The 23,542-nt window shown below is 43.1% G+C and overlaps 1 protein-coding gene across 1 annotated transcript in view; it reads right to left on the minus strand.

The window, feature by feature from the left end:
• The window catches only part of CRYBG1 (crystallin beta-gamma domain containing 1), a 91,025-nt gene extending 73,042 nt beyond the window's left edge, over positions 1-17,983 (minus strand). Inside the window, exon 1 of the mRNA XM_082216605.1 lies at positions 16,666-17,983. Within this exon, the coding sequence (XP_082072731.1) occupies positions 16,666-17,237 (572 nt within the window). The 5' untranslated portion in view covers positions 17,238-17,983. The remainder of the gene's footprint in view (positions 1-16,665) is intronic.
• Positions 17,984-23,542: the final 5,559 nt, after the last annotated feature.

Here is a 23,542-nt window from a genome sequence, read left to right on the forward strand (position 1 = left end):
CTGGGTTGATTCTCCGACCCTTCAGCTTCATTGGAGGATCGCAGGTTCTAGTATTATGAGAAAGAGAGAAAGGTTTGCTCAGAAGCCTTTGGTAAGGGACTTTGTCACCTCCGCACTGAAGCGTGTCTCACCACAACCTTAGATTCTTTTAGATGTCAGGTGAAAACCCACCTTTTTTCAGTTGGACTTTTAAAGTCTGGTGCATTAACTTGTTTTTATGATATTAAACCAGAACAGCATGTAAAGGGAGAAGAGCGGTATCATTCCATCTGACAAGCAGAACTCCTTACACTGACAGAATGATCAAATTAGGGTGACAAAGAATTCCTCCACTATGCTTAATTTATCCAGAACTAACTGTCCTGTAATTTTCCTCATGTCCCCTATATCCTTTTTAAAAAATTGGAATTACATTGCGCACTCTCCAGCCCTCAGATATAGAAACCATTCTTAGGGACATGTTCTTTATTTTTGTTAGCAGTTTCACACTTGAGTTCTATTTTGGTAGATACTATCTGATAATTTGTTACTTTTTGTTCATGTTTAACTTGTCAGTAAGGCCTAGAATGGATCTCCACAATCCATTTTTTGGTTTGAACTGTTTCCACATGGTATGGCTTCATGGCTCTTAAGTAGGCAGTCAAACCTTTCCAAGGTAGTAGAGGCAGATGCATGAAAACGAAAAAACAAAAGTAGAAATAGATGCAAAAGGAAATAGACCAAATACTTTAGAAAGCAAAACAATTTGGTTCATTTGCATCTTTCAGGAAAAGAAAAACTTTTCACCCTAATTTGGTGGAATACACATATTGTATACCCACTTCTCTTTTCCCCTCTCTCATTGAGATACTGCATTTTCCAAGCATTAAATTACCAATGTTTTTTATCTGAAATTAGCATATATCGCCCCCAGATAGTGCAATGAACTCTGTTATGAATAATCACTTTTTAAACTCTAGAAAGGCTATGTTGTGTATGGTAGGTCCAAGGTATGTTCATATATTCAAATATGGTGACCACTTAATACACAAGCAGTGGTCTGGTGAGAAACCATTGGCATGACATGGTTCGCATAGGCTTGCCAGGTGAAAACACGTATACTGTTAAAGTTGTCATAATATGTTGGCATGTGTGAACTGGTGCCAGACAAAGATAGTCACAGTTTTAAAGGAGAGAGCTAGTGGCCACATACCAGGGGTATTGTAGCAGGAATGGTCTGTAGCAGCAGGGAGTTGGACTAGATGACTTCAGGTACCCTTCCAACTCTATAGGTTGCATTCAGCGCTGCTGTTTGGATTACACAGCCAGCTTCTGATTGTGCAACATGCCTACAACCTCCTCTCTTTTCTCCTGCAGCTGCTCGTGCACCCTCAGAATCTGCACCAGCAGATTAGGGAACCTTTCAAAACAATTTTTAGGGAGGTGGGGTACAGGTCAGGAAGAGGGAAGTTAAGGAATTCCCATTATATGCCTCGAACTCTGTTCATGCTGCTTTGGATACAACCCTTTAAAACAGATATATGCAAACTTTGCCCTCCAGATGTTTTGGGACTACAACTCCCATCATCCCTAGCTAACATGACCAGTGGTCAGGGATGATGGGAGTTGTAATCCCAAAACATCTTGAGGGCCGAGTTTGCCTATGCCTGCTATAAAATCCTCTTCCTTCTCCCATATTTCAAGCAGTGAGGATGCTGCAGTGCCAAATATATATTTATTTTCAGTGAGGTATATAAACTTCATGCTTTGAATACAAAATAATTATTTACATACATGGTTTTCTCTTAATTTATAAATAATTATTTAAACTCATCATTAGCTATACTGTATTTTCCTTAAATGAAAACAAGGAAATGATTTGGAGGTTTAAATTGTGCTTTTCTAAAACTGAGCACACGTGGGCTTGCCTGGGAGAGATGTTGAATGATTTATGCAAAGTGTATGTGTGCTCCTGTAGTTTCAGTCGGGCCTTTTGAGGAGGAACTAAACAGCTGACTTCACAGGAACAGACTTGTCAGGTGGCAAGTGGCTTGGCAACACCATTGTTTTTTCTACATTGGCAAGGTTTCTAAAACTGAATCTTTTCCCTTCAGTGACACCCACCCACCATATGCACCATCATCCTAGTGCACTATATAGTCTGAGTTTATGAGAAGGATGAGATGAACTAGAATACTCATCATTTAGGTACTGAGTAGAACTCAACATCTGGGTACCATGGCGTCTTTATAGACAGATGTTTTAGAAGGCTTAGCAGTGTTATCCCACTATTATTTTAGTGGAGCACTCATACATCACAAGAAAGATTTGGGCATGGCTTCTTCTGGTGGGGGGTGGGTGAGAAACTGTCTCCCAGGATGAGTTAAAATACAGCAAGCTGAAAGTTGCTGGATCTGGCAGTTGGATTGTGCCTCTGAAATTTCACCAACTTGAGAAATCCCTTCTGAAGTCCATTCTAATAGGATCATGAGAAAAAGGAGCGGTAAGTAGCATCCTCACCTCGGTACTGTGATCTCTAAGAAAGCTCCTGTGCAGCAGTCTAAGAGAATGATCACATTTATTGGTACTCACATAGAAATCAGATTATCATCATCATCTTCTCTCACAAATGCAGAATTTAATTGCTCTGAAATACAAGAATGGAAATGATCTCCCCACAATAGTGGCTAACCCAGTGTTTCCCAAACTTTGGTCTCCATCTGTCATTGGACTACAACTCCCATTGGACTACAACTCACCGCTTATTCTGCTAGCTAGGGTTGATGGGAGTCGTAGTCCAACAACAGCTGGATATCTAAGTTTGAGAAACACTGGGCTAACCTATGGCCCTCTGGATGCTGTTAGAGTCCAACTCCAAGCAGCCCCAGGCAGCATGACCAATGGGCATGGGATAATGGGAGCTGTAGTCTAGCAACTTCTGAAGGTCCACAAATGAGCCTCCCCTATACTGTCACGTAACTCTTTTAGTGAAATCAGTGAAACTCAAAAGGGATTGATTTTTTTTGTACTTTTAGGTGTTTGTGTGTCACTTGAAACATGTATGTTTGGAGGAAGGTAAGGGTGCTTCATTCTATCATGAATCCTCCTGACTGGTGCCTCTGATCTCAATGAAAGAATTTAGCAAAGAGCTGTAATGAAGGAATGTCATGGCTTACCAAATGAATATAACTTAACAACAACAACAATTTATTACTTATACCCCGCCCATCTGGCTGGCTTTCCTCAGCCACTCTGGGCGGCTTCCAACAAGAGATTAAAAATACATTAAAAACTTTCCTAAACAGGGCTGCCTTCAGATGTCTTCTAAAAGTCAGGTAGTTGTTTATTTCTTTGACATCTGATGTGCCAATATCAACAGGTTTTCCACAATGAATAGTCAATATATCTTTCTATCAGATAATCACTTGATTTCTTGTGCCTTATTACAATTTGCATGCACACACACACATACACTACATAAGATTTTACACTACGTGATTGCATTTGCTTGTAAACGAGTTGAAACATGCAGCATGACAATGATACTATTGCAAGGTGTGAGATGAAGTATTGCTAAATGTGAAAAGTAAACAATATATTAGGAACCATAGCGTGCAGGCAACAACTTTGCCACACAGAGAGTATAAGCAATATACATATGACATATTTTAAACTTTCTCTTGCAATACTGTTCTCATTGTTTTAGTATACAATGTGATAAAGCCCTAGTTGCATGGGAGAGAAGGTCATAAGCTAATCAATTCCAAGAATTGATTTCACCAGAAAACCAAGAAACTCCAATATGAAATCAGATGTGCCCCAAAATACATACATTAAGTGCCATTTTAAAAACAAATAATAATATACCACGCACCCCAAAATCTGCACAATACCTAATTGTACAGCTTGTATAAATTATTAAGCAAATTATTCTGAAAGTACTGGGGAATAGCAAAGAATCACAAACACTTAAGCTTATTATCTGGCCATTGCAAATCCTGCTTGACTCCCCTTTGGCTTGTGAGGCAGTGTACAGTTTAAAGCAGATTTCATGCATCCCATTTGTGCATGTTTTGAGTTCACATAATGTTGTCTTTATCAAAGTGGTTGCCTACACATACCTGATACACAGATTTTTAAAATCCAACATAAAATTGCATGTTACTCAATGATGGATGTACATTGTGCAGCTGCTTGTTTTCTAACATGTTGGTGGCATTTTGCTGGGTGCCATCTATTACCACACACACCCTACTCCTGTTGGTGAGGTGCTCTTCAGTGGGCTCCACAGGGTACACTCATAATACACACATACCTATTATATATTATATTGTATTACACACACACACACACACACACACACACACATATCAAAGCACTGTTTTGTTCAAGTGTTTTATCAAAGAAATTTCAAAAATAATTTAAAATGGCCACATGCATAGGTAAACAAATACCTGCACACATGTCCACAATGAACCTCAAGTTTCTGGAACTCAGAGTGGATAGGGATGTACTGATTAAGGGGAGAGGACAACAATACATAATACAAATATATCCCACCACTCACAGCCCACTAGCGTGGATGGGAAAGACTGAGGTGGCGTTCAAGTGAAAAGCACTAGAAAAATCGGATCTGTGGGCCCACATATGTATTAACACTGATATGTATCCAGTCTGATATTTTAACAAGCCTTATGCCTTCAAGACTATCTTTACGGATTTAAGAGGAAGCCTGCTGAATCAAATCATGGTCCAACTAGTCCAATATTTTGTTTTTTGACAGCAGCCAGCCAACTGTGGAAAGTTCAGGAGCAGGAAGGTTATCCATTTGATTTACTGCAGGCATCAAGCACTCAAAGACTTGCTATCTCTGTACCCTGAAATTCCATTTATTTGATAACCTATACTCCAAACCTAATTGTTTTCAAAACCATCTAGGATTATGACCATCACAACATTTTGTAGTGAATTCCATACATTAATTACATGTCCAGTGCCCATACAATGCCCAGATCTTCTCAGAATAGCAATCCATGGGATATAAACCCCACAACTCCAGTGACCAATTCCAAGAAAAAGCACCTTGCTTAATCCATTTGAGCCCAGTATCCAATACATCTCTCACACAGGCTGCCAGCTCCCACATAACACCTTTGTTACATGCAACCAATATAGGTTAATGAAAAAAAACTAAAATCATCCACTATACCAAAATAGTGAATGTAGTGTTAATGTATCCATAGACCTTAAGGAATATTTCTTCTAAGAATAATTTATTATGTAAGCAATTATCTCAAAAGTGGGATCATGTAACTATTTGTAGCACTACTTATTTAACAAGCAAGAATTATAACAGGAATAGAATTTTATCATGAAATATCAAGGGCAATTATCTTCTAGTCATAAGTGTTGCAGAACCATTCATTGCAACACATATTTGCTATATTTTATCTATATAATCCTTATGTTCTGAAAGATTACTTTTTATTTTTTATGGGTAGAGTAGTCCTCCAACATTTCATGAAAGGGTACATTCCACATTTCATTAATTCATAGTAATTACTATTTTATGGCAATAATAAGGACTTGTCCTAGCTTGCCATTGACATTCTTTTAAAATGTGTTTTGTGTAAGATGCTGTTGAATGATACCTTAGAAGACCTAACTTCAGCTTAGCCCTATATTTTGTTACATGACAACAGTGAAATAGTAAATAAATTCAAGGACAATTATGTTTGATCAAAAATATTGCTGTTAACTAAAAAGATACCCAAGAACAATACCCCCCGTTCCCCCCATGCACTGTTTCCAGGGTTCTCCCAACCACACCCAAGAAAATTGGAGAAGTGCAAGGGGTGGGGTGGGGAGAGAAGCCCCATTGTGCAAGTGGAAGTCCTTGAGCAAGACTTCTGCTGACAGGACTAATTAGTTGAATCCCACCCTGCATATACAAATAATCTAGATTTCCTGAACCAGTGGCAGCTGTTATAAATTCATAAAAACACCATGTTTATTAATGATACCCTACTCTCTTGTATCTTGTCAAAATACAGTATTCAAATTAACTCCAGGACTGAGCTCTAGTAGCTCATATTTCAGCATAAAAAAGGTAAAGGACGCCTGACAGTTAAGTCCAGTCGCAGATGACTCTGGGGTTGCAGCGCTCATCTCGCTTTACAGGCCGAGGCAGCCAGCGTTTGTCCGCAGAAAGTTTTTCTGGGTCATGTGGCCAGCATGACGAAACCGCTTCTGGCGAAACCAAAGCAGCGCATGGAAACGCCATTTACCTTCCTGCCGGAGCGGTACCTATTTATCTACTTGCACTTTTCGGCATGCTTTCGAACTGCTAGGTTGGCAGGATCAGGGACCGAGCAACGGGAGCTCACCCTGTCATGGGGATTTGAACCGCCGACCTTCTGATCGGCAAGCCCAAGAGGCTCAGTGGTTTAGACCAAAGCACCACATCTCTATCCTCAAAAACACAATAAAATTATAGTAAAGTTGCAAACCAATCTCAAAAATATGTATCAGAGGTGTGTGTGTGTGTGTGTGTGTGTGTGTGTATTGCACAGATGCTCAAGGAGTTTTTATTAGTGCCCGAGAGGACTGAAAAGAGAGCACTCACTTTATAGAAAATGTTGCTGCTGCTGCGGTTGAATTTCAAACAACAGTGGTACCTTGGGTTAAGTACTTAATTCATTCTGGAGGTCCGTTCTTAACCTGAAATTGTTCTTAACCTGAAGCTAATGGGGCCTCCTGCTGCCGCCACGCTGCCGGAGCACGATTTCTGTTCTCATCCTAAAGCAAAGTTCTTAACCTGAAGCACTATTTCTGGGTTAGTGGAGTCTGTAACTTGAAGCGCATGTAACCTGAAGCGTATGTAACCTGAGGTACCACTGTATTGGATTATGCTTAGGAGCATTTCCCTGCCCCCTTAGGTCCTCTTTTGGAGATGGAAGGGGGGAAATCTTTGATTCTGGTAAAACAATTCTGCATGTGTTTGGTAGAAATCAGCACAAAGGTGCCAGAATGATTTCATGCACATTGGGAAGCTGTGCTTTATCTGAAATGCCACACTGATAGCACTGTTACACGTACTGTACTGTAAATTCAAAAAATTAAATAAATCCAGAACATAATGATTAGCATGGCAACTGTAATCCCTTTTACACCAGGGAGTTTGGATTTAATGGCCATGTCCCAGCTGAGCAACCAGCTCCCAAACATTGAGGCAAGAGGCCCGCAGGTGGTATTTCCACCAGTAGAACCCAGTGGAAAGAAACAAAGCAGGGAGGAGATGGGGCTGAGCTGGTCTGAGATCTGTTGGATCTTGAGCTGGTCTCCCTGTTTTGGGGCAATGGCATTGGCCCAATATGGACTCAACTGCTGGTAGCCTGAGCCCGGGTAAGGATCAACCTAGATCACTACCTATCTTCTACCATTGTCACTATGGGCTGCAGATGTGGCAGTAGCCTCACTGCTCTGCAAAGCCCCATGGGCGGGGTAGGAATGTTATGTTACAAATGTTCTGTTTTCATAAAACTTGCCAAAAAAAATAAGAGGACACGCCAACCCTCAGTAAGCTTCAATTATTCAGTCATCAAAATATTACATCTTGCACATGCCCTGAGACACTGTTCCCACACTTCTAGTACTGAAAGTATAGCACAGCACCATGAAAATGAGCAAAAGAAATATTAGTACAGATAAATCATGAGTTAATTTGGTGTCTCCCGCTGATCTTGTAGCATTTCTTCATGTCTAGGTCAATTATGTTTCTTTATTCATTTACATCTTTTTACTACACCTTTTGTCTCCATGCCAAACCAGCATGTTTGCCTTTTCTTTCTATGGTCAAATGCTTGTCTTGTTACAAGAGCTTTTCAGTGCCCAGATGAAGCCTTGGTGGCAAAAGCTTAAAGGGGGGGGGGCAGGAAGATACTAGGGATGCAACTCTGTTCCATTAAACGTAATGAGATTTATGTTAACTGATGTTAAAAAAACCCAAACAGCATTGTACCCTAAAAATACCAAATGAAATCATTGAAGAATCAGCCAGGTGGTCATCATGCATTGAGGAAAAGGACATTAGAATTGGGAATGTTTTATGTTAATTTTTTACTGTAATATTCATGCATTGTTAGGTTTTTATTCCCTTACAGCAGGCTTCCTCAAACTCGGTCCTCCAGATGTTTTGAGACTACAATTCCCATCATCCCTGACCACTGGGTCTGCTAGCTAGGGATCATGGGTGTTGTAGGCCAAAAACATCTGGAGGGCAGAGTTTGAGGAAGCCTGTCTTACAGCTTTGCAGCTTCTGTAAGGGGCTACATAAAGTCAAAAGATGTATTATGCATTTTAGAAGCCCTACAAACGTAAACAGAGGCAGACATAATAGTTGGGCTGCAACTCTGCTCCTTTAAAATTGTACAGATAAAATGTTGGACCATCCTCAGATTTAGCACCATAATTAGAAGCTGGGAACAAATAGCTTCAATAAGCATCTTAAATCTAATTTACCAGATCATTACAGTGATTTGAAAAATAAAAAGTAGCATGAGTTATAACCTTTGCTGTTTAATAAGTGGCATACTACACACACACACACACACACACACACACACACACACACACACTCCCCAGCCCCTCTCATTCAACACAGACTGTTGCATAATAGCAAAGCCTGCAGTCCTATATGGACTTACCTGGGGAAAAGCCCTATTGGAATCAATGAGGCTTGCATCTGAATAGATAAGCAAAGGATTGTGCTGCAGCTTGAGCCACAAACAAGAAAGCTTCCAATTCAGAACTCTCCTCATCCATAAGTTCAATTGGTGGACTTAGGTAAGCTACTATCTTTTAGCCAAAATCCCCACTCAGTTTGCAATTATGGGTACAATATTGGTTTACTCAGTACTGAGCTCCCTAATACACTTTGAAGACTTGGAACTAGCCATATAAATGCTCAGGTGTTCTTATTTCATTTTCAATGTTATTTGACGGTCTATTCCAAAGAGTAAAGCTCTTACTAACCTGTGTGTGAGCTGTCATAACAAATGCTTACTTCATGGTTTATGGAATGAGCTTCTTTGAGTACAAAGTTTCTTTTTAAAAACAAGGAGGGAAGACTAACCATACAACACACACACACACACACACACACACACACACTTTCTTCAAATATTTGCTGATATTTCTATTTACATTCCGAAGTTCATTTGAATAAATTTATTATTCATATTATAAATTATAAATGAGAATGCAACAAACTCAGTTGACATTACATTCAAGAACCAATATTTACACTTTAGGTTGACTTTTCTCATTGAAATCTACATACAGTATACTGATTAGGCCAGAGCTAAAATTGGGGAGTGGCTTTTTAAAGAAACCTTTTGCAAGTCTTTTGGAATCTCAGGGAATGCATGAATAGTGCCAAAAGTGTTTGCCCATTCAAAATGAGAGCAAGTAAGAGCAATGAACATTGTTCTTACACTGAAGCCGACTTTACATTATACTGGCTACATGATCACCTAGCCCAGCAGTGGCAAACCTATGGCACACGTGCTAGAGGGAGCACTCAGAGCCCTCTCTGTGAGCACATGTGCCGTCACCCCTTCCAACTCCCCAGAATCCTATGATTCGATGGCTAGCCCGCCGGGCTGCACTTCTAAAGCCTGCTTGTGGGGGAGGGAGCAAAATGCTGCCAGACTTACTGGCAATTCTGCACCGAGGCGCTTTAAGACAGCAGAATGGAACATTCACGTTTCAGCTGCAGCCCGCGGGCAGCAAACCGTCTACTTGCGCATGTGCGGCTCTACTCGATGCGCGCACTGCCCTTCCAACTTTGTGATGGGCCGCTTCCCTTCCAGGCTGTGACGCGCTGAACTGCTGCACGTCTCTGGGCTTCACTTCAGCATTTTCTTTTTCACCTGCTTGGTCAGGCCAGGAAGCAAACGTTCAAGCTGAACTCTCTCCCATTGCCGTGGGTGCAAGATCCTCCCTGCTGGGGACACACAGCAGAGGGCAAAAGAGACTGTTTTTTTCATGGGGTTGTGGTGAGTTGGAAGGGAACCCAAGGGTCATCTAAGTAAAACCCCATGCAATACAGGGAACTCAACTACAGCATCCATGGCATATGACCATTCTGCTTCTGCTTTGAAGAGCTTCTTGAAGGGAAATTATCAAAACAGCCATGTCTGGGAGTAATTCCCTTTTTCATGATTTCCTAAACAGGGATAATGCAAACTTTTACCTTTCAATAAAAAGTCGTTTGTATCATTGAAAGCTCTGTTATTCTGTTTTTCTTTTAAGACAAAATATGTTAATGTATGAGTTGATTTTTCTAAACTAAAACCTCAGTATTCAGGTTAAATTTCTGTGTTTGCGATAAATAAGTGGGTTTTGAGTTGCAGTTTGGGAACTCTGTCTCTAAAAGGTTCGCCATCACTGACCTAGGCAATAAGAAGAAACCTGCTTATGCAGTAACAAAACTTTTGTGCAGAATACATGAGGCATTATTCAAAAATCTAATTGTCACCAAGTCACAAAATATTCAGTCATAAAAATACTAAATATAAAAATCAGGGCCAGCCCACCCTTGAGGCAAGGTGAGGTGACAGGAGCGGCAGACCCATCCTCCAAGGAAAGCATCACACGTAGATCTTTATTCTCCCCTTGTTTCTGATGTAGAGCTTCACTCACTTCCTTCCTCCCTAATGGGGTGTGTGGTGCCATTTTGTGGTTTGTCTCAGGTGCCAAAATGTCTTGGCCAGCCCTGATATAAATGCACCGGACAAACATTGTACCATTACTGTTTACATGAAGCTTCCATCTCAGCCACAGACAGAAGTTTGCAGATTCTGAGAATCTCCTGCTTTCACTGACCCCTTCTCAAGCCAACCCAAGAACCCTGACAATGTATGGCTTTAAAAGTTAAAAGTTAAAACCAACCCACAGAATTCGTTGAATCTAAACTGACAGACCAGCAAAAAAATATGCTCTGTGAGATCCACTCCACTAAAAGGCAGTTTACAGAATTCTAGAACAGCTGCAATACAGGTAACCCCTGATTTGCGCAGGGGTTGCATTCCAGATCATTGCATATACAGTAATGGCAGAGCATGCATAAGCCTGTTCTGCCCCAGCCCACTCCACTCCATTACAACCTCCATTCTGCTCCCTTTTCTGGCCACTTTTGCGACACTGCAATGGTTGTGTGTCAACTGCATGCATGTAACTGGGTCGTTGTCTTATTTTCCAGAGGGATAGCCATGTTAATGTGTTGCCACAAAAAAGGAGAATTTTGTGGCACTACAAAAGCCTGACATATTTATTTACAGCATAAAATTTCATGGACTAGTCTCTCTCCACTTGGACTCTATAGTGTATGAAAGTTAATGCCATGATAAATGTGTTACTCTTCACAGTGCCACAAGATGCTCCTATGTCCTGTGCATAGTTACTTCAAACTTTCAGTGGAGTGAGTGGGATTTAAATCAGAATGAACACAAAGTGATGGTTCAGTGATGGAGACAGCAAGAATTCTTTTTAATCTGGACGGTAAATAAAAACTTAACAGAATTTTGATTGTAATTTGAATTTTTACTCAGGAATTTTACCTCGGGCATAAAATGTTTTATGTTTGTTAAGAAAATATATGATGTACACATAAAATATGTTAATAAAAACTTAACTGTTTCTATGAAAATGATTACTAAGCAATACATATTAATAAGAATATAAATTTACAAGTTTGCACGGATTTTGACTAATAGGTCAGGTATAAGGAACACAGTTATAATGGACTATTATCCTTCAGTTATTTTTCACAGACAAATATGACCCTTTGGGACTGAAACTTTGTTTTGTGTGTGAAATTCCTCGATTCTTAGCCCTTCATGCTTGTTTGCACAATTTATCTAAATTCTTTACATTTAGTATACATGCTTAACACAAGATAAGATGACACACAAAAGGAGCTTTACTATGTAAAAAAATAAATCACCCAAAATAAAGCAGGGTAGACAATAAGGATTGCTTTTTTATGAGAGTGTTGTCTGTATCACCAGATTATTTGTTATAAAGGGTCATGCATTGAACGCCCTCAGAGAAAATCTTCCACACACAGATATTCAATTTTCATCTTGCTGGTAAAACCAATGGAACTATATAAATAAACTAAAATAACAATGTAGTCAAATCTGAACTCAGTGTTAAGTTTTCCTGAGTTCACAGATACTTAGGCTGCAACCAACCCCCCTGTGAACTGGATTGCAGCCTTAATAACCAAATGTACATAGGGGACTGCAGCCTTAGCTACCAATATCTTTTTTATTCAGTGTTTCCTGAACATTTAAAATGTTTACTTGTTTTAAAATTTATTTTATTTGTCACATTAACTTGAAAAAGTGATAAACATTTATCATAAACAAAAGTTCTATTCACCCAGGATGCTAGCATAGCACATGAGATCATGTATGTACCTGTTACTGTATAAATTAAAAAGTAACAATGATGCTACAATCTCAGTTGGCAAGCAATGGCACTATTGTTCAGTACCAACAATAAAGAAGTACTTCATGCAATGCATAATTAACCTATTTGGGTTAATCTCTGCAAAATGCAGAGTTGGCCACGGTTTTACACAGCTCCAAAAAAGTCATGGGAGGACAGTCAATTATTTTCTATTTGCCATTGCTGCTAAACAAAAACTTCATATTCATATTTCTATTTAGAAGGAATATATCCCTAAGTGCCAGATTCTGGATACGATCAACAAGAGGGAGCCACCTCCATCATGCCGTGCTTTTAAGATTCTCAGGGACATTTGGATGACCCTGTTGGAAACACAGTGCGAGGCTAGGTAGAACTTTGTCTAATATAAGGGTGTAGGACCTGTGGCTTTCCAGATGCTGATGGATTCCTATAATCTCCAACCATTGGCAATGCTGGCTGGGGCTGTAGAGAATTGAAGTCCATCAATATTTGTGGGTCAGAGGTCCCCCCCCCCATTCTAATCCACCAATGCAATTTCTTACATTGAGCAAGCAAAGGACAACCAAGAAATGGACACGTTTAAATGGTTTTAAGCTCATTCCATCTTAGGTTAAAGGCACCAAGATAAAAAGACAAACCCTTGCAACTAGTAAAAGCAAATTCAGATGTCACACTTTCCCTTCCCACGAATAACCAGCTAAAATTCAAGTAATGTAGCATTCCTACAATGAAGAAGTGCAGGGGCGCCGACTTATAAAAAATATTGGGGGGGCCCATACCGGGGTCCTGCCGCTGGTTCGCTCGGGTAGCCGGGAGAACGCAGTTCGAGGTGGCGGTGTTGGGGAGAGACCCTCGCTTAGGGCGCCACTAGACTTGGCGGCCGGCGGCCTATCTGGGGGGTTTTGGAGCGTATTTCGGCGGAGCGATTGGGGAGGAGGGGGCTTGTTGCCGGATTCTTCAGCTGGGCCGGAGATCCGCTGCTGGGGGGTCCCTGGGCCGAGTTGTGAGCACGGCCTGCTGAAGGGAGATCCAGCCGATTGCGCGACGGGGACGGCCGGGGCTCTCCGGCTAGGGTGCACGGCTGGCTGGCTGGCGAGGGAGCAGGTGGGGAGGAGGCGGGGGTCCTCACTCTCTTAGGAAACGCACCCGCGCGCCCGATTGCCACGAAGTCCGAAGGGTGCGTGTGTGGAATTAAAAAGCAAAAACGAGATACGGGCAGGGCAGGCAAAGAGTTTTCTGCAAGAGGATGGAGGGCAGGTTGAAGAGAAAATCACTCAGGATGAGACAGTCAAATCAGCCATGATAAAATGGGCTCAGGATATTGGGTATAACATCATGTTTGAGGACTGGGAAAGGTTATGGACCACCGGAATGAAATTCACGGCATGTAATGCCTTGAAGGAAAATATTATGAAAATGATTTATAGGTGGTACATGACCCCAGTCAAGCTTGCAAAAATATATCACCTGTCTGATAATAAATGTTGGAAATGTAAGGAGGCTGAAGGGACATTCTTTCACCTCTGGTGGACTTGTCCAAAAGTGAAGGCCTTCTGGGAAATGATCTATAATGAGTTAAAAAAGGTATTTAAGTATACCTTTCCCAAGAAACCAGAGGCCTTCCTCTTGGGCATTGTTGGCCAGAAAGTGTTAAAGAAGGATAGAACTTTCTTTATGTATGCAACTACAGCAGCAAGAATACTTATCGCAAAATATTGGAAGACACAAGATTTGCCCACACTGGAAGAGTGGCAGACGCAATTGATGGACTACATGGAACTGGCTGAAATGACTAGCAGAATCCGAGATTTGGGAGAAGAAACAACAGAAGAGGACTGGGAAAAATTTAAGGACTATTTACAAAAACAATATAAGTTGTATGAATGTTAAAAATTTACACGATTCGGAAACTATAGCTTCAGCAATTAGATTTGGGAAACAGGAAATTATATTTTAAGTAAGAAAAGGTCAAAATCTAAGGTAATACTATGTTTAATTTAAGATATAAGTAACTGATGAAAAGTATGTTAAATTTAGAGGTATAGTATTTGAAAAGTACAAAATAAGGTACGAAACAAGGTAATAATTTGCTGATATCTTTATTATAAAGAATGCAGGGTAAGGGAGATGCGAGGAAGTCCAGTTAGTTATATAAAAAATGTGTTGAATGGTTGGTTTTCTTTTCTTCTTTTTCTTTTTTTCTTTTTCTTGTTCTTTTACTTTTTTCTTCAGTGTATGTTTCTAACTTTGTATTTGAAACCTTAATAAAATATTTATAAAAAAAGAAGAAGAGAAAATCCTTTCGCTTTTCTGGGGCGCAGGGAAGTCTCAGGGCCGGAGGTTGGGGAAGGGACCCCCTTTGCTCTGCCCTCTTCTCCCGTCTTAGATTTGCATGGGGGTCCCCGCCCGAGCTTGCCTGGCCACCGGGCCACACAAGGGCCGCGCTCTACGCGGCACACCTTGCTAGCCGCGCAGCTGTCCTCCGCGGCTGCGCTGCCAATGACAAGCGGGCGACGTCGCGGGCGGGGAAGGCGTCACTTTCTTTCCCGATCCTGCATCCTCCCAGTCTTCCAGCCCTTTTTTGGGTTGGAAGCTCGTCTCGTTCGCCCTTCTCCTTTCTTCACCCTGCGCGCAATTTTCCTCCCTCGTCTCCCTCCCCATTTCTCCTTCCTTCCTGACTGACTGACTGACGGGCTTGGGCTCGGGCTCGGGCTCAGGCTCAGGCTCCGGGTCGGGCTCGGGCTCAGGCTCGGGCTCGGGCTCCGGGTCGGGCTCGGGCTCAGGCTCAGGCTCAGGCTCGGGCTCGGGCAGCCACAGCGTCGGCGGTGTTGGCGATCGGCGGCGCGGGGGGATGGCCCTCCCGGGGGAGCCGGCGCTGCTCAATGGGGTTGCCAAGGAGACAGGCCGGCCGCCCTCCTCCCCCGGCCCGGCGCCCCCCGCCGCGCCGGTGCCCGTTATCGAGCTGGTGCGCGCCGGGCGCCCTATAAAAGCCGCGGATGCGCCCACCGCCGCCCGAGATTATTGGGGGGGCTGAGCCCCCCCAAACGAATTTTTGAGGGGGCTCGGGCCCCCTCAAGCCCCATGGAGTCGGCGCCTATGAAGAAGTGGAAAGGAAATCAAGGGGAAGCCTCCATAAATGCGAACAGGTTTGATCTTAAAAAACCAAAAACACCTTTCTCCAGGTGACTAATACGAACTGTCCAGGTCTGTTTTAGTGCCCCCTGCAGCAGCTTTACATTTAAGCATCCGAACAGATTTTACTATATGTATTACAGTATTTTAATATTTTTTTTGGAAGCCGCCCAGAGTGGCTGGGGAAGCCCAGCCAGATGGGCGGGGCATAAATAATAAATTATTATTACTATATTTCTAATGCCGAAAAATGGGGGTGGGGTGGAGCGCGCGGGAGAGATAAAGTTTGGCAGCCTACAAAACAACTTCCTTTTCATCAAAAGCACTGAGGGATATCAATCTTTAAAGCAGAGACCATGGCAGCCTGGGTTAAAAGCCAGGGCGGAGTGGGCTGGGAGACAGCGCGCGAAGAAAGGGCTGCAGGAGGGAGACGTTGTGCACAGGGCGAATCAAGGCGAAGCCAAGGTTCCAACTCCCAACTGCTGCGAACGCCAGAGGCAACGACAGCTGGGTCCGCATTATCAACAACCCCAGAAAAGAGCGCTGTGCCTTTAAGGAGATTGGCGGGGGGGGGGGGTGCGCGCGCCCTCACGCTGCTCGTCGGTTTCGCTTCTCTTTGGCGGCGGGGGGGGGGGCAGCGACGGGAGGAGACGGGGCATCTAGCCCTACCACACACCTGTCCCATGGGAGCGCACTGCCTGGCGGAGGGGAGAGGTTTTTGGGGTTGGACTAGACGACCCTTGGGGGTCCCTTCCTACTCGACAATTATACGTGACGTCTATTATTGTTATTCCGCCCCGTGTAGAGTTGCCCCAGCCACTCTACACGACTTCCACAAAACACACGCAACCCCCTCAAACATAAAGAGGGGCGCAGTCAGAGGAGCCCCTGAGCCACTGGCGCCCCTATAGCGCAGCTCGTTCCCCCGAGTCCCCTCAGAATGTTCCGGAGGGGCGGGGCGGGGAGAGAGAAACCAACGGCCGCGAGGTGACCGTTGGGGGGGGGGAGGCAGGTGGCTGTGGGCGCGCGCTGACAGGGAGAGAGGGGGGGCGTTACCTTTTGGTGGGGGTGGTGGGCTCCCAGGTGGTGAAGTAGGACAAGTGGGAGAGCGAGGGAGACGGGGGCTCGCTCGCCCCTCCTTGGCTCCCCTCCTCCGGCAGCGCCGCCGGGCGGTCCTTGCGCTTCTTCTTGAGGCGCCAGTTCCCGAAAGCCGAGCGCTTCTTGCGCTCTCCGGAGGCGGCGGCGGCGGCGTCGTGGCTGTGGAGATGCTGCTCCCGCCGCCGCCCCTGACTCAGGGACGGGGAAGGGCAGGGCGACGGGAACGACGCGTCTCTGCCGCTGTCCGGCTCCGAGTCCTCGGACTCGCTCTTGTGGAAGAGCCTGCCGAGCTTCTTGAAGCCCCCTTTCTCCATGCTGGGCGCCGCTCGCGTCCTCGACGGGATCCGGTCCCGGGCAGGCGGAGGCGCTTGTGAGGCGGCGGCGGCAGCAGCAGCAACCGCCTTTGGCTCCAGAGGCCGGCCAGGTAAATGAGGAGGTGCTCCGCCTGTGCGCGCGCCCTGGTAGCGCCGAGCCATGCAGTTGAGGTTGGCGAGAAAGGCGAAGCGCCTCCTAAAGGCAGCACCAGCCATGGCAGCGGCAGCTCAGCCAAGACAAGACAAGCCCCGCCCACGCCCGGCCCCGCCCCCTCGGCGCGGCTGAGCGTTCGAAAACGGCCGGGCTCCCCGGAGATTCCATGCGCTGCGCTGCACGCCACTTACTTAATTTGCCCCGTGCTGCTGCTGCTGCTCCTACTGCTGCCGCCTCCTCTTCATGGAGGAGTTTCCTCGCATTCCTTCGTCTCAAAGCCCGACGATCGTTATCTCGCTCCGCAAAGGAAGAAGCGCATTAGCCGGGGCTCTGTTGCGCAGGAAGGGAGAGGCTGACTTTATCCGCGCCGAGGGTGCAAATTATAAGCCATTATCATTTGTTTTTCCTGATGAGGCCGAGATTACCCACAGACCCGGATTCCTTGTGCAAGGGTTGCAAGCAGAGCTCGGAACGCACCTGGAGAACACCAGCTACTGTTTCCTACAGACTCTGGAGATTCCCTTATAATTGTCTTCTCGACTGCAAGTTCTTTTTTTGTTAGGATTTCACCAAAATCTTACTTAAAAGCTCAGTGTTATTTTGGATCACCATAAGAGAAGAGGACAGATTGCTCGACTCAGAAATTACCCACCTCTTGTATCATTAAGTTTGCAATTCTATACCCACTTTCCCTGGATATATAAGCCCCATTGAACTTTATATAAGTAAAATTCTTATAACATACGCAGTGATATTTGTGAGTAATTAGACTGTCTACTGACACACAAACAGATGGTATGGTCTGATTCTGACGTTTGAATATATTCAAATTATTAGAGTTAAGGAACAGGAAAAGATATTGTTCAAGCTAGCCTTCAGAAGTAACCGTTTACTTACTTCTGCAGGCTAGCTTGAACAATAACTGTTCTTCAGTTATTGCCAGCTGATAGTGGACATATCAGATGACAGCAGAGTTTTGCAGGATGTGTCTTACAGATACTTAGGCAATTAATAAGTCCAGTGTCATGCTAGAATTATCATCAACCAAGACATTAAATAAAGATGATCTTTCTCTCTTTAAATAATACATATATCACTCTTTATCTGACCAGGTCACTTTTTATCTGAGGGTGATCATAGTGTAGAATTAACAACCACCATCAGAATTTTACCACACAAGTTAATAATGGAGTGCTATGCCTGCTTAACCATCAGTCCAGAGTTGTTCTCTCTAATACAGGAATGCTTTATTCAGCATGGTTTCACATGACTCAAGTGGAGCAACTTCTACCACTTTCCCTCAGTCTGCATTGCTGTAAACATCAGAACAAAAGATGCAAACTAGCATCTTGTTACTAGAAAAGGCTTTATGTTTGTATTGCAGATGAGTAAGAGTTTCTTTTAACAGCACAACCCTCAGACCAGTTATGCCAGAATCTGTCTAATCATAACTGATAAAAAGCCAATTTTCTTAATCAGTTTTCCATAATATTTTCTTAATTTTCTTAGAGACTTCAACAGGATTAAGATGGTTGCTGCTGTCCTAAAAAGCATAAGGTGTTGTTGTTGTTTTTTGGGGGGGAGATAAACTTATTTCTCTCCTTTGCTCTCTCTTGCCATGCAAAGAGAGGAAAGGAAGCCTGCTTTATGTTCACAACTGCAGCCATGGGGAGGTGTAAATGGGGTGGGGGTGGCAAAGTGTAAAGGGAGAGAGGAGGGGGTTATGGGGTTTGGTGAGTAGGCAGTGTTGGAGAGCAATGCAAGTAGGAACACAACCCTTAGTTGTGCATGAAACAAAAATGCACCTTGGAATTTTCTTTTCATTGTTTATGACATATGCGAATCTTGCTAATGTAGGGCAGAATGTAGAACAGAAATCCTATGTTGGCTTTACAATGGCATTAAAAGATGTCAAAAAAACAAGTTTAAGCAACACCTGTGAAAACACCCTGTTTGGTCTTAACCCAAGTAATCTGGTTTAATTCCTCTGTGAACTGTAGACATGGTGTATTAATAGACCTGCTGTGCACTCTGTCAGTTGTAGGAACTGAAATATATAAGCAGAAAAAATAGTTAGTTCCAGTAGACAATTATGGAAACAAAGTTTACAAGTGCTCAAAAGAGGAGCTGATGAAGACTGGGGCCAACCATGAGAAGAGAATGGTAAATTTATTATAATCAAGAGGAAATTGTCATAATTTTAATTGTGTAAACTCAATTACACTATGTACACTATGGCTTGATCCTGAGTTGCTCTTCTGTAAACTGTTCCAGTGGAGGCTCCATTGGGCGGGGCAGGAAAGAATGGTAATTTTCACTTATTCCATTTTCACTTATTCCACGCAAAGGAGTAATTTGTGTGGGTAGAGGGACAAAGGGGTAATTGGAGAAGTCACAATATTTCAGTAATTATTGGTTAAATAGTATACCTCTACTTGACATATCGGTCTTCAGGAACTTCCTAACAGGGCACAGTCCGCAAATCATTTAAGGAAGCTTGGCTGAAGTGAAATGAAGCTTGTTGTGAGTCACTTTGAGGAAGCTCTGGCTGGAAAAGCCTCAAAATAAATATTAATCTGAGAGGTAGCGAAATTGGTGCCCTCCAGATGTTGTGGACTAAAATCCCATCAGCTCCAGCCAACATGGCTGATGATCAGGGATGATTGACACCATGTTGACTATCCCTGGTCAGACTGAACACACATAGCCCCCAAGTATTTGGGGGAGTTGAAACATGACACTACACTTCTCAATATGCACTGACATAAACTTGGGGCATTAGTGATTGTCATTTCTGATGTTGCACTTGGAACCACCATCAGTAATCACCACCCTTAGCATCAATTTCCTAGCACAGCAAGTCTTGGGATTAACCATGATGGTAAGGCTCTACCCACTTTTTGTTCTGAAGCTGTCAGAACAATAAAGAAACTAGATGAATAATCCAAAATAAGCCATTTGAAATTGTATTCTTTCTGTGATGGATGTCTTTTTACATGGATGTCTTGGTAAAGCAGTGGTCCTCAAAACAGTTTGAGCTCAGAGCCCCCCTTCTGAGCTTAACACTGCCTTCTCATGCCTCTCAGATATTATCATTACAGGAAGAATCAAACAGAAGAGTTCTCCTGAAGACTATCTCCTAAAGTGGTCTTAACTTTAGGAAAACATAAAAAACAAAGCAGCAGCTTGCTCTAAATTCTTTTCTTCCCAAATTATATTAGGATGATTGGGCAAAAAAGATGAGCAAGGATCCATTGTCAGAGGGCATTCAATGTATAGGAGATGAAGACTATGCCAGTCCCAGGATCCTATTCCACTCTAGAACTTCATGCCTCAGAAGAAGGGTGTCCTAACTGTTTGGGAAACCTTGTAAACCCCATGTTAAACTTGTTTCCATTGCTTTATCCAATGCATGCTACACAGTATTCTCCTCAGTCCACAATCCTCTTTCCATAGTGTAGTAGTTGATTGTAATAATATATTCTGGATTAAAAAGTAAAAACCAGGACACCCCCAAAGTGAGCTTTTTTTAAAGTAAACCCCCAAAAGTTATTGAGCTTTCCGCACGTATGGCAACCCTAGGATTGCAGCTTTGCTATCTTTATCATTTTTATTGCTCAGCAGGAAAGTCTGCACAGCCTTCTAGGTGTGGCTGGAAACACTAGCTACTGTAGCTTCCTTTCAAAATAAAAATCCAGTTATGCTACTAAAAGTTTAGCATACTAGATGGTTCTGGCTAATTGTCAAGCAAGCTGCTCAATCTAGACATACTGCATAAATCAAAGTATCATTTTTACAAGGTGAAAAACCGAGCATATTGAGATTCTTACACAAGATGGAGAAGTACAGATAGATCCAAATTAATACATAGATTTGACTTGAGAAACTGGTCACACCTTTTCAATGAATTTTATGAGCCTATATAATCTGTGTGACTGCATTTGTGGGTATGCAGTGGTAATGTCTGTGAGTAACATTATTTGAATCTGTTGGGTTAGTAATTCATTTCAAGGTTGCACTAGCACTATATACCTTTACTGCTGTGTGATATCCATGATAATAATTTGAAGTATTCCATGTTTCAGTTGCTTGTTAATACTAGTTCTACCAAAAAAAATAGTAAGCATTATCTGGAGAACCAGGGAATTATTCAGTGTCTTCGCCAAATAGAAAACTGTTTCAGTCAGATAGCACTTTATTCTGTTTTTCTGATGTTTCCTTACCTGGTAATTTCCATGTTTTAAATGATCTAATGCAACATAAAATCTGGAAATCTAGTGGAAGCTTAGCACTCATTTCTGTGTGAATTGTTCCCAGGAAAAAAAAATCCATTTTCAACCCCGTTTACCCAAAAATCCACAGGAGGTTTGTGCTGTAACTTCCCCACCTGGAACTCCATGCCTCAGAAGTTCCAGGTGGGGAAATTACATAGATCATGCCATGTGATTAAGTTTGGGGTGGCATTCCAGCATAGTTCTTTTCCACCAGTTTCATGGTGAATAGTGGGGAAACAGAAGCATGTATGCACATTAAGGGTGGTGATGTCCATTGATGCCTTTAGCTACTGGTGTGAATGATATTTAGTGTAACATAATGGTATATTGATCAAACAGCCACAGATTTGTAATGCAAAAGGTAAAGGTACCCCTGACTGTAAGGTCCAGTTGCAGACGACTCTGAGGTTGCGCGCTCATCTCACTCTATAGGCTGAGGGAGCTGGTGTTTGTCCACAGACAGCTTCCAGGTCATGTGGCCAGCATGACTAAGCTGCTTCTGGCGAACCAGAGCAGCGCACAGAAATGCTGTTGACCTTCCCGCCGGAGCAGTACCTATTTATCTACTGTACTTGCACTTTGACATGCTTTCGAACTGCTAGGTGGGCAGGAGCTGGAACCAAACAACGGGAGCTCACCCTGTTGCAGGGAGCTCACCCCATCGCAGGGATTCGAACCGCCAGCTTTCCGATCGGCAAACCCTAGGCTCTGTGGTTTAGACCACAGCGCCACCGCGTCCCATTAATGCAAAAGGTAATGCAGTGTAAAAGGAAACTGAGACAGAAGTGCTTTCATTATAACCTGGAAAACTAATTCAATAATCCCCACATCTGAATGCACCCAGAATCAGGCAAAGTGTCATTTTGACATGCAGCATTTCCAATGTTGCTTTACTCATGGAAACATGGTGAAGGTTATATCACTTTCATGAGTACAGTGGAAATCAGGTAGAACAGAATTAGTAAAATAACAGCAGAACTTGTATTTGGATGTTGCAAAAGTAAGGTACTCAACCCAGAGAAACTATGAAGAGAATCAGCATGCAATGTCTGTCAAAGAACTAGCAATACCTTCAGAAAAATGTATGCATGGTCAAGAGAGACATATCTTCACTCAAGCTATGTGCAATCATATACTGACTTCTGAACATTCTTCAAATAGTTAACAGGGCCTAAGATCCACCAGAAAATACCACTGAGCTCACAATACTGAGTTGGTGATATAGTAACAGAGGAAGTATTCTCCTTTATATAGTTTTGTTGCAAATAAATAATTATAGAAGTTATGGTTCAGGATATTCCATTCCATTTTCCCCACCCACAACAGATAAATAACACTTTGTGGCCACTGCAGTGGCGTAGCGTGGGTTGTCAGCACCTGGGGCAAGGCAAGTAATTTGCGCCCCCTAACCCGTGGATTTGCGCACCCTAACCCTAACCCCCAGATGTTGCGTCCGGTGCGTCCGGCCCCCCCTGCACCCTCCACGCTACGCCACTGGGCCACTGAGCATGCTCGACCCTTATTGGGCTATTTTGGAGAGGATTTTTCTTAAAGAGTTGTGTGGACAACCCCCCACCCCTTGTTTCTCAGTACCTGTTTTAATTATATAGCCATCACAACTCAGCACCGTTGTTTGCCATTACCATGTACCAGTGGTACTTGCAACTAAATGTTGCAGAGTGGAATTCCTCCTGTTCAGGATTCCAGCCACTCTGTTCCTTTCCCCCTCTCACCTAGTTTTTTGTGCTTCCCCAACAGTCAGTAGTATACTGTGGCACTTTTTGAGATTCCACCTAAAAATTTTGCTGCTCTCTCAAATATTCTTACACTTCCCCCTTGTACATACATTTGGCCACATGGGCACCAGCACTTTCCTCATAAAGATTGGAATTAGTATGGTGTTAGGAGTTTGTGGAGGGCTAGATCCTCCTAAATTCTTAGATTTAGTAAATTTAGTATTAAGGGAAGCTGCCAGACACTGAATCTAGCACAGGGGTAGGCAACCTAAGGCCGAGGGGCTGGATCTGGCCCAATTGCCTTCTCAATCTGGCCCGTGGACAGTCCAGGAATCAGCATGTTTTTACCTGAGTAGA

The sequence above is a fragment of the Podarcis vaucheri genome (genome assembly GCF_965113315.1).
Source record: "Podarcis vaucheri genome assembly, chromosome: 3".
Classification (NCBI taxonomy): Eukaryota; Metazoa; Chordata; class Lepidosauria; order Squamata; family Lacertidae; genus Podarcis; species Podarcis vaucheri.